Here is a 15,159-nt window from a genome sequence, read left to right as displayed (position 1 = left end):
ATCTGGCATTATAGGCAGTTGTAAGATGCCTGTTGTTGGTGGGCACTGGGAACCATACAAAGGTCCTCTGAATTTGGTGACCACTAAGCCATCACTCCAGCCCCCGAATACAGGATCTGATTGGTTTTTTTTCTTTTCTTTTCTTTTCTTTTCTCTTTTCTTTTCTTTTCTTTTCTTTTCTTTTCTTTTCTTTTCTTTTCTTTTCTTTTCTTTTCTTTTCTTCTTTTCTTTTCTTTTCTCTCTCTCTCTCTCTCTCTCTCTCTCTCTCTCTCTCTCTCTCTCCCCCTTCCTCCCTCCCTCCCTCCCTCTCTCCCTTTCTCTCTCTCTTTCTTCCCCCTCAAGACAGGGTTTCTCTGTGTAGCCCAGAACTCGCTCTGTAAACCAGGCTGGCTTCAAACTCACGGAGATCCACCTGCCTCTGCCTTCTCAGTGCTGGATTAAAGGCGTGCGCCACCGCTGCCGCCGCCGCCGCCGCCGCCGCCACCACTGCCACCACAACCACCACCCCTGCCCCGACAGGTACAGGATGTAATAGATGTCATTTAACATATGTTTGTCTGTTTTCATATATGCAGGGGTTGGGGAAGTCTGTTGAGACAGACTTAGAGAGTAGGCTATGCTGGCACACACAGACCAGCCTGCTGCCCTTGAACTTGCGGCAATCCTCCTGGCTCAGTTTCCTAAGTGTTGACCTTACAAGAGTGAACCAAGGATTTAGTAAATCTGGGGCCAAGGATCAAACCCAGGGCCTCGCCTTTTGTCGGAAGCACTTTACCAGCTAAATCGTCTCTGGCCCCATCTAGGTTTTTAAAAGGAGAATGTGTCCACTTTTATCTTTAATTGCTATTTACTCTCTTCATTGATGGATTTGATTCTATCTCTACGCCCTTAATTTCCTTTTTAGGGCTGAGCTACTATTTGTTTTCACTTTCCTCTCTCACACAAAATCACTAACCACAGTCTTTACTGATGCTTATACTTGGATATGTTCTTTTAAAAACTTTGGGACACTGCTAAGAACATAGTACATTTCAAGAAATAAGAAAACAAGCAGCAAAGAAACAGTGCTTTCAGTGTCTTCTCAGCAGGGCTAAAGGCTGGCACTGCTGAGCAGTATCCACAGTGACAAGGCACTGACTGAGGAACAGGCCTTCAACAGCTGGTGTAAGTCACTAGACAAAGTTGTTTCTTTAGGAAAAACTCAGAACTCTGGCTTCACATCATGTTCCATCCACTCACATGAACTAGTTTCTCTTAAGAACACGAAGATTCCAGAGACAGCATATTACACTGGGCAATAAATTTCACATTTTCCCCAAAGATCATTATTATTTACATGTACTTTAATTATGTGTCATGAGACAATTATAATAAAAAAAGGAATGTCTTAGAAACACACAGCCAATGATAAGAAGCAATAAACAATACATTATAGTTATTTATTTATAATCACTCTATTGTTTGGCTTCTTAAACTTATTCATAATCCCATATGGTGTCAAATAATAGAATATAAGGTTTCCAAACATTTTGGTAGGAATAAAAAATTTCTGAGCATGCAATGACCAAAAATTAATCCACAATCAGACACATAATGAGCCCATGGTGTTTCTGCCAGTGCTTGCCTGTGTTGCATGCGAGCCTTCATTATAGCCTTGGTTCTGAACATGTAATACACACACCTGAACTGTGCACAAACACTGTTACACCATGAGATACCAACAAATGCTGTCGGAAGTACCTCCACTCAAATTCAAGTCTGTTATACCTAACAAACTGAAGTGTTTTTACTTCACATGCAAAGCTTTCTTCTTGTACAGAAACATTCACTTTATTTAAAAAAAAAGACTTTTCATATTTTCTACTATTATCCTTCAGCATGTATCGTATGAGTTATGTTTAGACCACACTGTGTTAGAATATCTGATTTTTAAATCTGGTATTTTAGTTGCTGACTTGAATTTCATGAAATCATTCTATGAACTTTAGCTTGGGATTAGGGCAGGGATTCCAACAATTTCTGAAATGGACTACATATACTTCTGCCATCTTGTGCTACGTATTTATGCAAATGGCATTTTCAGCACTGATGATTTTAAGATTGAACTACCAATCTACTCTAAAATCTATTGAAGACAGTGTATATACTGCAGCATCAAATGTTCAGCCAAGACTCAATTCTTTTTTGTTTCTTTATTTTTTTTATAACAGCTCTCCCTATGTGGTCTCCTGCTGGCCTGGAACTTGGTATATAGTCTAGTCTGGCCTCAAACTTGGAGCTGTTCTCCTGCCTCTGCCTCCCAAGTGCTGGGATTATAGCTATAACCTACCATGCCCAACCAATACTTAACTTTTTAGAGAAAGAAACTGAACACATTTATCTCATTAGTATAAAATTTTGGTTTATCTTTATTAAGTGAAAAAAATATAGAAAATGTTTTAAAGTAAATTTTTGACTTATTATCAGTAAATATTTTATCTTGCAGGGATTTCATGGGTGAAAAGGGGTCATAAATGGACAAGTAAAGAAGTCCTGCTGTACTGTGCAACACCCAGAACTACTTGCATTTGACCTAACTATAGTTTAGGCTAATTGCCCAACCTTTCCCCATCTCCCCTTCTCTCTCCCTAGCTTCTTGTAGCAACCATTCTAATTCAGCTCCTTTGAAAAGAATCTTTTCAGAGTTGGACTATAAGATCACATGGTACTTGTCTTTCTGTGGCATGTTTACTTCAGTAACATAATGACCTCCAGTTTCACCAACAGTTGCAAATGAGTAATTTCATCCCTTTATGGATGAATAGCATTCTGCTATGTGTATTAATCAATGGGCTAAAGATCATATGGTAGTTCCAACTTTAATCTTTGGAGGAACTTCTATAGTGTTCTTCCCTAACAACAGCATGTATCTTAGTTAGGGTTTCTATTGTTGCAATGAAACACCATTGTGGGATGACTCATCCCAACAGGCTTGAGGGCCAGCCAGCTCAAACCAGTAAAAAAGATATTTTCTGAGAGCCAACCTGGGTCTGCTAAGGGCCTTAGCAACAGCAGCTAAGACATGATCTGGAGATGACCTGGACCAATGAGAGGCAGCCAAGTAACACCAGCAGATGCATATTCATCATACCTTTCTCCAGTGTGGGGTGAAGGGTATATAAGGTTTGCCTCTTCCTGAATAAACTGAGCTTGTTGTTTTGACATGCTCCCGGAGTCTGTGTCATTTACTCTGCACCTACTTGGCCCCCTCCCCCAAAGGAAACAACACACAGGACCCTGCCACAAACCATGACCAAAAGGCAACTTGTGGAGATTTGGCTTACACTTCACATTATGGTCCATCAATGACAGTCAAGTCACAACAGGAACTCAAACAGAGAAGAAACCTGGAGCAAGAGCTGATGCAGAGGCCACAGAGGGTGCTGCTTACTTGCTTCTCTTTATGGCTTGCTTAGCCTGCTTTCTTAAGGAACCCAGGACCACCTGCCTGAGGTGGCACCACCCACAATGGGTTACGTCCTTCCTGCAATCAATCACCAATTAATGGCCTACAGCCAGTCTTATGAAGGCATCATCTTGATTGAGATTCCTTCCTTTCAGGTAACTCTAGTTTGCATGTCAACTTGATATAAGACTATCCAGAGCATCGTGCATGTTCTTACCACTCTGTCTCTTTGACAGTAGACCTCTCATAAGGAGATGGTATCTCACGGTAGTTGTGATGTGCATTTCCATGATTACTGATTTTGAACATTTCTTCATACATCTGCTGTCTGTGTGTATGTTTTGAGTAGTATTTATTTAGGTCTATTGTCCAGTTTTTAATTGGATCATCTTAGTTTTTTTTTCCTGTTATATTCTACTCAACCTTAAATCTTAACCTCTTGTCAGATGTATTGTTTGCAAACATCCCTCATTCTAAAGGCTGTCATTTTCCTTGTTACACAAAGCTTTCTGGTTTGATATAAGCCTGTTTATTTTTGCTTTTGCTTCCTGTGTTTCGGGGGTGTTATCCCCAACCCCAAAGAAACAAAAGCCACTGACAATCTCACAGAAAGGTAATATAGGAGTTTACTCCCTTAGCACAAGGCAGGAAGAATGCATGGTATCTGCTGAGTGGAAGGCAGGAGATCCTGAGTTCAAGTCCGCAGAAGGAATATATAGTTGGGGAGGGAGGTCATGTCTGAGAGAACCAAGGATGTGTACCTCAGTGTTTACCAACTGTCAGCAACTCTACCCCCGACCCTGTGCCTGCCTGTCTCCCTCTTCCCTAACTAGAGAAATAAAGATGGAGAACAAGTACTAAATGCTAGAAAAAAAAAATAGCAGAAATTCCTTTGGGGGATTGTTTTAGGACTGCAAAGGCCTATTAGTCTCATTTACTGAAGAGAGTTCTCAGATTACTTGAAGCTGAGCAGTAGCGGTTTGGCCACACCACTGCCTGAGACAGGTTTTCATCAGATCTTCTCAGAGTGTGTGCCTGGCACAGCCATCCTCAGTGACTAACACCATGGAAGAATGCGTGCACTGTTCCACACCCACTTTGAAACAATGGCCTCACAATCATTTCCTGAAAAAGAAACTGCTACAGCATCACTCAGCTTCTGTCAATTGCTCCATTACTCTGTGCACACTTTAGCAAGGATCATCCGTTGCTTCTTCTAAAACAGTGATGTTTTTCTTTGAGCTGGCTTGAGGATGCTCCTCCTCCAAGCTGCACAATTGTTCTTTCTGCCAGACACTTTCCCAGGGGTACTAAGCACATACTGCTTCAATCAGTGAGCAGCATTATCTGTGTGTGGAATTGTTTTTTTAAAAATAGGGTCAGCCCTAACTCCAACATTATCAAAAGCCAACAGGACTCCCCCAAATGTTAGTACTGAGTGACAACAACTGCTCACAGATTCTAAGGTCTGAAGAACCAGTTCTGAACATCAAAAGAACAAAAACCTGCCACTGTGTCATGAGCTAAAGCAACACTTCAGTCGGAGTGCTGCCTGGTGTTCTATGGTGCAGCTCACTGGTCCCAAGGGCTTACTTCGCTCTACTTTTCTTGTGTCTGATGTGTGTCTGTTCTAAAGTCTCGATGGAAAAACCATGGAGGGATGTGACAGGTGTATCAACTGCACAGCTGCCAGATGGAGATGATGGGGGCTGGAGTATGGGGGGTGTCCTTGCTGAGAAAGGACAGTGCTGGGGCAACCATGGGGTGCTGCTGCTGCTTGGCTGGTAGGGTGGGTCTTTCAAACAATAACGAAGTCTGGGCAGTTGGGGATATAATATGAACACATGGATTTTTGCCAGAGAGAAACAGAATGGTTTGGAGTTTTGTTGTTTTGCCTAGAAACAGTGTGGTAGAATGTTTTAGAAGGACAATGGGGTTTGGGTTCTCACTTTAATGCCCATAAGCCTCTATCGGCAAGTTATTGAACATCCCAACCTGGACTTTTTCTCTTCTATTTGCAAATTTTCAGAATAAAGTTCCTGTGAAGCTTGGGAGAAAAACACATGGGAGGAAGAAAGCACTTATGGCATATGTCTAAGTCGTCACAACCAAGGCAACTCTAATGAAGGAAAGCTTCTAACTGGGGCTTGCTGACAGTTTCAGAGGTTTAGTTTACTATCATCATGGTGGACATGGCAGCAAGCAGGCAGGTGCTGAAGCAGGAGCTCTGTGTTTAGTCTGGACTCGGAGAGGTACTTCCGGCGGTCATTCCTTTGCTGTTTTAGTCCGTGTGCTCACCTCTCGATGATGGTTTCTCACAGCCTACTGACCAAGTGAAGAGTCTTAGGCTCCCTTCTGCTGTGTTTTCTGTTAGCTTGGCCACCTGCTGTCATCTTCAGCTCTTTCCCGATACACTTGGTCTTTACTCTGAGGCACACAGTCACTGTAAGGACTTCCTGTTGAGCTACTGCTATGATAGAACTGGCCTTGGACTGTGTGTGAGGCTGGGCTGTCTGGCACTCCTCCTTGCTTGTGTTTAAGGACACTCATCAAAGGTAGTTCTTGTCCTTGGGGAGCAGTTACTGATGAAGGTTTCTTGCACTATTTTAACTATTTCCCTGTGAGGGCTTCACTGTACATTTCTAGTTTATAGCATCATCATGTGCTCCTTTCTCACCTGGTACTTAAATGTTAAAAGCTTCCCACATTTGAAATGAAATTCCAAGGCATTAAGATATTATTGTTAGAGTTGATTAGGCCGAGGGTCTTGCAGCATGTCCATCAAAGGAGGCCTGCTCTTTGAAAACAGAGCATTCTTTTTTCATGTGAAAGTACATTCATTTAGTAGGTAAGCATAATGGGATCCACTGGCACTGATAAAGCCTCATCTGTTTCCATCATGCCTCCAAGTGAGGAAAGAAGGAAATGGTACATGCCCCGTGACACTAATCAAACTTTTTGAAGGAGAACTGCAACTATAGAAGTCTGCAGGTCCATGGGAAGTGCATGTCTGTTTGCAAGATCAAGAGCATGAGCTCTGTGGTCAGACCACATAGGTCAGAAGCCCAGCCCTTGATTTCTAAGTGCAAAGTAGTTCTCTGTGCCTATTTCCTTATCTATAATAGGGTAACAGTAATGATCCCTGTCTCAGGAGTCACTGAGAGTCAAATCAAACTGTTCATGGAAAGTGCCTCAAACACTGCTTACACCTAGCCTATGTCACTGCATGTGACCTGCAGGCTCACAGGGCTACTGCCTCATAGTCCCCAGCACAGGGGGGCTAAACAGTAGCCATATGGCATCCCCAAAGTCAAGTTTCAAGCATCGAGGTAGTGACTCCTTATGAATTTTATGAGATAGATACTTTTATAATGTTGCTTATATGGTCTCTGAAATGCTATAATTATCCATCTAGCTAAAGTATAGGATTCTTGTTTTCAATGTGCACTAGTTTTTTGCCTGCATATATGTATGTATACCATGTGCATGCCAAGTGCTCACAAAAATCAGAAAAGGGTATTGGATCTCCCAGACCTGGAGTTATAGACGGTTGTGAGCTGTCAGGGACCAAGATGTCAGGAACCAAACATGAACCATGGAAAAGTACTAGCTAGGCCAGAGAACAAGTTATAAGACCACTGCCCTTCCCCAGAGCAGTAACACCTGTTTACTAACCGGAGGCTCCCAAAGATAAGAAGACATTCCACAGTCAGGTGCCATGACAACCAAACGTAAAGAGCATTCCATGGTCAGGTAGCCTAGCAACAGAATAAATGGCCCTGACCAGTGAGTGACCTTAGCCAACATCTTGCAGTTGCATAATCTGCACCCTTTCCACGTCCCTTCCCCTTCCCTCCTTCCTGCCCCCTCCCCTCCTATGCTATATAAGTCTTGCGGAGGAAAATAAAATTTGCAGCTTGATCAGAATCCTGTCTTGCTGTCGTCTCTCGTGTCCCCTGTTTCTTTCATTTGCTCCCACAGGTGGGTCGACCCTGTTGAAACCCCGCTGGCTGGGGCAGTGAGCCATCATGTGGGTACTGAGAACCAAACCCAAGTTTTCTGCAAGACTAGCAAGCACTCTTAACCATTGAGCATCTACAGCCCCCATACGTCTTTTTTTTTTTTTTTTTTTTAAATTAGTGACCTCTAAGTAGCAGTGTTTCACTAGAAGAAGTCTACCATCCACTCACCTGAGCCCCACGGTCATTGACCAGTTCCACAGACCACCTGCCTTCATACTGAATCCATACAAATATTCCTCCATCTGCATCACATGTGGCCAGTTTCTGGTATGGCTCATTCCATCTCACCAGCACAACCTAGAAAATCAAGAAAATGTTAAAGACAAGAAAAACAACAGGTCAAGGTCATTTCCAATCAGTATGCAGATCCCAAACTACGTAGGAAAAGGGAGGGAGAGAATGGGGGGATTAGTATAAGAACCAGGTACAGCTCACATGAATCCAGACACACTTGACATGTCCCAGAAGACAGTCTAGACTGAGCAAACAATGAAATATGTGCACTGATATGAAGAGAGGCCCCACCTGAACTCAGCACCTGTCTCTCACAGGTGTGCAATGATCTCTCATTTGCTGGTCCTGTGCTGTAGAGAAATGGTTTTTACAAAATCCTCCTTTTTGAATCATGGTATTATTTTGTTTAGTGCAGGAAAAAGAAAAGACAAGGCTTAATTTTCTATCTTTTCTGGACTATCTTACTTCTGAACAGCTAAGCATCTAAACAAAGGCTATGTGGAAAACACATAGGTGAAAGATTTAAGTTGCTATGGATTTTTCTGAGAGAAAATACGAAGTTACAAGCTTCTGTGGTAGTTTGGATGAGAATGATCCCCACAGGCTCATATCATCCCGGTGAATGCTTAGTCACTGTTTGAAAAGATTAGGAAGATTAGGAGGTGTGGCTTACTGGAGTAAGAATGGCCTTGCTGAAGGAAGTGTGTCACTGGAGGTGGGATCTTAGGTTTCAAAAGTCCACATCAGGCCCTGTTACCCCCTCTCCCTACTTATGGATCTGGTGCCATGCTCCCTGCCAGGGTGAGGACTAAGGCTCTGAAACCATAAGCAAGCCTCAAATCCAATGCTTTCTTCTGTAAGGACGACCTTGGTCATCCTCTTCACAGCAACACAACAGTGCCTAGAACAGCTTCTAATTTCGTGAGTTTGAGAACTTAACTCCTTCTGTAAATTAATATACACTACTGATTTTTTAATTAGAACTTAAAGTTTAAATGTTGAAAATTCTAAATTCAGAGAAACTACTTTAATCTTTCCCAATTATAAGTAACCTTTTTATCTAAAAATGTAGAAAGTCTGGGGACAGCAGTATGTTTCTGTGGGTAAAGGTGCTTCCCTCAAGCCTGGAAACCAAAATTTGAGCCCTGGAACCTGAGTAACAGTGTACAGTGAGAATCAACTACACACATCTACCATCTGACCTCCACACATGCGTATGCTAACACGTGTGCCCTCCTCATCATAAACACACAGACATAATAATAGTAAAGTGTCAAAAAGGCAGCAAGCCTGTCAGGTGGTTTGTGAGTCTACATAATAAACACTTGGTGAGTCTGGGAGTCCCAATTAAAAGAGTCAGGAACATCTATGCAGCAGTGAGCACAGTCTTAAGAATCTGAACCATGAAACCAGTAGATCAAGGTTCACCACATGACTGTCCCCTAAGGCAGTTCCCACCTAGTGACAGTGATGAACTCCGCATCATTATTACACTTATGCTTTGTGGCTAATGTTGAGTTGGAGGCTATGAGTCACTTCCACCACCCTCAGTGAGCTCAGAGTTAAGCTTGAAACCCAGAACACCCACAGACACCTGGAGCCTCTGATATGTGAGTAGAGGATTGTCACCGATCAGCAAAAGCACTCCAGTTAATCAAGACACATGCTCTTTAGCTCTCCCTAGTTGTGTGCTGGAAGTGCCACTGTAAATGGTTTCCAAGTTCTAATTGAGGTTCTACACTGAAGTAAACCTGAGAGCTGATGGACCTCCTCCAATGCCAGACCTTCCTCATGTCTGTAATACTTCCCCCTTACAGACCTACAATACATCCATCCTGTAACTTCTCAAAACTATGCAAGGGTACACCTGATCTGGAGGTCTTTAGATGTGTTTCTGGGCACAAAAAAACTAAGAGGCCCCAAGAATAGTCTTGGTCTGCCTTGAGCTGGCCGTAGTTTGCTTACCTCAATTTTTTTGAGAGGTAAAGAATATTACTGCGTCTTTATAACACTACTAAGAACAAAGGAAACCGTCTAGTTGTGATCTTTTGGATCCCAGCAATCTTTAACTTAATCCAGTTGATGGCTACCATGCTACAGTCAACTTGCAAGGACGCAGACACTAAGAAATTCTCAAGTAGTCCCATCCAGCCATGCCTGAACTGAGATCTCTTCCTTGCTCTGGCCAGCCCTGCATGTCTGTGGCTGACATATGGGCTGTGGCTATCACTATGAATGCAGGATCTGTGTTACTGAAGACATCTTCAAAATGACTATTTTTAGTGTATTTTGAAATGATAATGTAACTGAAAGCTTTAATACTTATTAAACTATATCTTTGAACTATAAAAAGTATTAAAAATTATTTCAAATTCCCAAAGGCACTTTAACAATAGTAAATATTACTTGTATGCTTAAGATGAACTAAACACTGTTAGATGCCAAAGAAAGGAATTAAGGTAAAGGAACTCTGGCCCCAGAGTTCAGTTTACTCAACAGGTATAATATAGTGCTCTATACACAGTTCAAAAATTGCAAATGCATAGAAGTGGGGACCTTCACAGGTATGGATAAGGGAATAACAAATTAAGATTCACTTACATAAATCTAGTTTTGATTATTTAAATTGATTTGATTGTTTTTTAAAAAATCAACAGCTGCAGTCTTTAAATGACACTTGAATGTGTCATAAAATTCAGAATTTCCTAACAGACAATAAAGCCAAATTCCTTTGCTTCCTTCAGATCTGACAGGGGTTTGCCCCAGCACTGCAATACACAAATATGTGGGTGGTTATAGGTTGGCCTCCGTTGACAAGCTATCCTCCCAGTAGCCCATATCCATTTCAGAATGGCTACCAAAGACTGGGGTACGACAAATAGGAACACCATATTCATAACTGCAGCTTTTAAATTATTTCTTTGGATGGGCATAGTGAACATTCACCTACTGTAAGGGTGTCTGTAAAATGGATGTTTCTGCCACTAGTGGCCATTGCCACGTGTGATCACGTACTTAGCTACCATTGAAGAAACACCTCTTCGTGGAAATAACCTGCAGTCACAGAATGACACAAACAAAAGAGCGAGGTGAAATGCATTTTAAATTACCTCTAATATTAAAGTAAGATTTTTTTAAATCTTAAGATAACACAGTAGCTACTGCTGGATAAACAACCTTCTGACTCAGGTTCATCCTTCTGGAATTCTTAGTTGAGACGAAGCAGTAACTGGAAATGTGGTTCTTCTTCACATGTGTCTTCTCCCCAGGTTCTAGTTGGCACAACTGAGTAGGTGGATAACTCTGAATTGGAAGCAAGAGTCTTTCCATTGCTTCTTGATTTAAAAATGAAGTAGAACTGCTAATGTTTGTTTGGCTGGTTCATTCTCATATCCTTTCCTGTCTGCAATGCACAGCTGCCGGCCTTATCTCCCAACAGCTTATTTCCTGTTCTCTAAATCCTGCCAGCCTCCTTGGCAATGTTAGAACATACCAAAGTATTGAGGAATTACCAGCCAGGGGTCAGCTGAGATCTCAGTTGCCCAGACCATGAAGTTAGATGCTATGGGTCTACCCAGGCATCCTAAGCCACAACTTTCCTACACTTCTAAAGGCAAAGAGGATTAATTTAGTCTGTACTAAAGAACTTCTCCAGCTACGGTGTTAGTAGAAGGCTGCATTCATCTACTAAAAAGGGGGATGAGGTAAATTTTAATTCATGCCTTTGAATATTCAAAACAAACAAACAAACAAACAAACAGTTTGGCAGGGTGTGGTGGCACATGCCTTTAATCCTAGCACTTAGAAGGCAGAGGAAGGAGGATCTGTGTGAGTTTGAGGCTAGCCTGGTCTACAAAGTGAGTTTCCAGGAGAGTCAGGAATACAAGAGGAAACCCTGTCTCAAACAAAACAAAACAAAACAAAACAAAACAAAAACAAACAAAGAAACAAACAAAAAGATTAGCTTATGACCATCTCTAATGTAAGACCCACCCTATTAATTTATAGCATGGCTACCAATCAGTATTTATTGAATGCTATTAAAGTTAGAGAAACCTAGAATAAAAGCATAGGACAGGACTGCTAGAAGCATATTTGGGTTATAAGCTAAGGTCCAAGATATGCTGCTCCATTCCTTATACCTAAAGTTACTTCTAGGGAAAGCAAGATAAATGCCAGTTAGTGCTGATGCTTGGCTCCTGAAGTAGGACTCTCCAAATGGTGTAGACACACACACATGAAATGACTTCAGTGACCAACTGTATCACCAGAGTTCAGGACCATTTCCTTTAATCTAAAAAGAACACAATTTGAACAAAAATGAGATCTTAAAAAAAATCAGCCTCCATAACAATCCTGTGATGATCATCCACTAGCTCATCTGGTTCTGTAATTTATTAAGTGAAATAGCAACAAGTTCAACTGCACAAGAAAGACAAAATAATGAAAATGGCTACATTAACAAAAGAAATCTACATATTCAATGCAATTACCATCAAATTTCCAATAACATTCTTCACAGAACTTTAAAAAGCTAAAATCTACATAGGAACACAAAACGCATCAATAGTCAAAGCAATCGTAACCAGAAAGAACAACCCTTATAGGCATCACATTATCTGACCTCAAACTATACCACAGTGCTACTGTGACAAAGACAGTTTGGGGCCGGGACGAAAACAGGTATATTCACCAATGAAACAGAAAAAAAAGACCTAATAATAAACCTCAACAGTTACAACCATCTAGTTTTTGACAAAGAAGTCAAAGACATACACTGGGGAAAAAAAAATAGTCTATTCAACAAATGATGCATGCTAAACTTGATATCCGGCTATAGAAGAATAAAATAGATTCTTATCTCTTGCCCTGCACAAGAATCAGTTCAAATGTTTCAAAGACCTTAATATAAAACCAGAATGTCCAAACAGCTAGAGAAAAATATAAAGAAAACACTTCAAGATATAGGTATTGGCAGGAACTTTCTGACTGGACTTCAACAGCACAGGAAACAAGCCCAGGAACTGACCAATGAGAGCACAGGAACCGTGAAGAGCTCTGACAGTGAATGAAACATCAGCAGAGGGAACACTTCAGACCAGAAGAGTCTTTGCAGCTACACTGCAGATAGGGAGTTAGTATCCAGAATATAGAATAGCTATATATTTTTAAACTGAAAAAAAAAAATTGGCCAGCAAGAGGGCTCAGCAGGTAAAGGCACTTGCTGCACAATCTGATGACTGACTCAAGGTTGATCACATGGTAGGAAGGAACTGACTTCGGCAAGTTGTTCTCTGAACTCCACAAACTATGCCATACATGGGATCACACGTGTGCTTACAAACATAATAAGCAAACAAACACAAAATACAGTTAAAAAAAAAAAAAAACTTAACCCGGACAGAAAAGACATGACAACACATGCTGGAGAGTATATGAGGAATGGGAAACCCTTCCTCACTGCTGGTGGGAATATAAACTGATGCATACACCATGGAAAGCAATGTGATGGTTTCTCAGAAATCAATGCTGTAACGAACGTGTAACCCGGCTGTTCTACTGGTCCTGATAACATAACAAAAGTATTGCAAACCTAACACAATAGTAAGGAATGGAATCAGCCTGGATAGCCATAAGCAGACAAAACGGACAATGAAAATGTGGTCCAATGAAAAATACAATGAGTCTTCCTTCAGTTGCAGAGAAAAATGAAATCTAAAAAGCTGTAGGAGAATGAATGGATCTGAAAACTATATTGAAGTAACTTCTATACAGAAAAGACAAATCCTGCATGTCCTCCCTCTTACCTATGTGGGCTTGAGTGCAGGTACAGGTCATGAAACTAGACAGGAGACCACAAGAGGGGGGGAGGGTTTTAAAAGAGGGGGCAGGGTTAGGTAATAGAATACAGGTGCCATGAGAGCAGAAAGGTAATTACTAGGAAAGGAAGAATACAGTGGTGAAGTAAGGAAAAGGGACACAGGGCTGAAGAGTGAGATAAAATGATTAACCAAAACAAAGTGTGAAATACCATAATTATATAATTTCATATGAAATACAATAACTAGATTACACTTCTGTGTATTTGTGGAAGACCAATTTCATACTCAAGAATTCTGTGTATACTCCTTCCCTTACTCTGCCTTTTTAAGATATTGTACTTGATGAAACAAAAGCAGAAATTGCTCATCACAGTACTCACTGAGTTATTCAAGTGGAACTTTGGTCTAAAGAACATGTATAGTTCTATACAGAACATGGAGAGTTAAGTTCTATGTAAAGTCATTATATGATTGACTGCTTAAGATCAAGGGTGATTCTGGCCAAAAATCACTCAAGGGATGAGGTCAGCAGAGAGGAAGTCAAACAGGAGGGACCTGAGCTCTAGATGCTATGTGACAGTAATAACAACAGCTACCATGCATTTGCTGCCAACACACTGCTTGATTCTCTACTAACAGCACTACATGGATTTTCTCATTTAACTCCAGAGAGTTCTCCAATAGTAAAAATTATGATTTGCCTTACTTTTAGTGATTCAAAAACTGAGGCATACAAAAACTTCATAATTTGTTCAAAGTCTCAACTCAGTGGTGGAGCTACATGTAAAGTCTGGTGGTCCAAGTCAAAAGCCCATGGTCCTTAGCAGTCTCCTGACTCTCCACAAATCACCTCCAGGAGGACTGAGGAAAGTATAAAAATATCAAACCATGTAAAATCTCGATAAAGCAAATTCAAATAGGTATAGTGTGCCCGGGGTGGGGGTAATAAGAAAAATAGATTAAACTCTAGAAATACATAAAACATTCAGATTTCTAGTGGGTACCCATTCTTGACCTCCATGAGGAGGAATGCCCAGTCCATTCAGGTGTTGATCCAAAATGCCATCACAACCCTTCTGCAGAGCACCAGACCGCAGGCAGGCTACTAGGCTCTTTCATACTTCTACTGGCCATCCTTGTTCTACAGGTAAACACCAAGATTGTTCCAGAAATTGTACAGGGCTCCAAGAGAAGACTGCACTGCACCTTCTCATCTGCTGAGCTGCTACAGTCATAGGATTACTGGATTCCAATCCATTCTGAATATGGTTTGGCCCTATTAAAGGTCATGCTGAAACCTGACCCCAGTGTAGCTATAGAGCACTGTTGTGGCCTTCAAAAGGGACTAGTAATTTTCCTGGAGTCCATCGCTCTTCTGGTCCTGGGATGGTTGTGGTTCTAAGAGTCAGTTGTTCTAAGTCACTTTGGTACCTCTCTCCCATCTCCTCTATACACTAGTTTCTGTCCATTCCTGTTTGTCCTTTCTGCTTTCCATCACAAACTGAGCTATCCTAAGAGCCTCACCAGAAGCAAAGCAGGTGCTGGCACCTGCTCCTGGATCTCCGAAACTAAGCTAAAAGAATTCTTTTCCTCATAACCTACTTGGCTTCAGCTATTTTATTAATAGCAACACTGT

At 41.3% G+C, this 15,159-nt stretch overlaps 1 protein-coding gene across 1 annotated transcript in view; it reads right to left on the bottom strand.

The window, feature by feature from the left end:
- The window catches only part of Tulp4 (TUB like protein 4), a 113,417-nt gene that overhangs the window by 58,315 nt on the left and 39,943 nt on the right, over positions 1 to 15,159 (bottom strand). Inside the window, exon 2 of the mRNA XM_036168554.1 lies at positions 7,636 to 7,764. Within this exon, the coding sequence (XP_036024447.1) occupies positions 7,636 to 7,764 (129 nt within the window). The remainder of the gene's footprint in view (positions 1 to 7,635; positions 7,765 to 15,159) is intronic.

This window comes from Onychomys torridus, chromosome 19 (assembly GCF_903995425.1).
Source record: "Onychomys torridus chromosome 19, mOncTor1.1, whole genome shotgun sequence".
NCBI lineage: Eukaryota > Metazoa > Chordata > Mammalia > Rodentia > Cricetidae > Onychomys > Onychomys torridus.
This window is presented reverse-complemented; position numbering and strand designations above follow the sequence as displayed.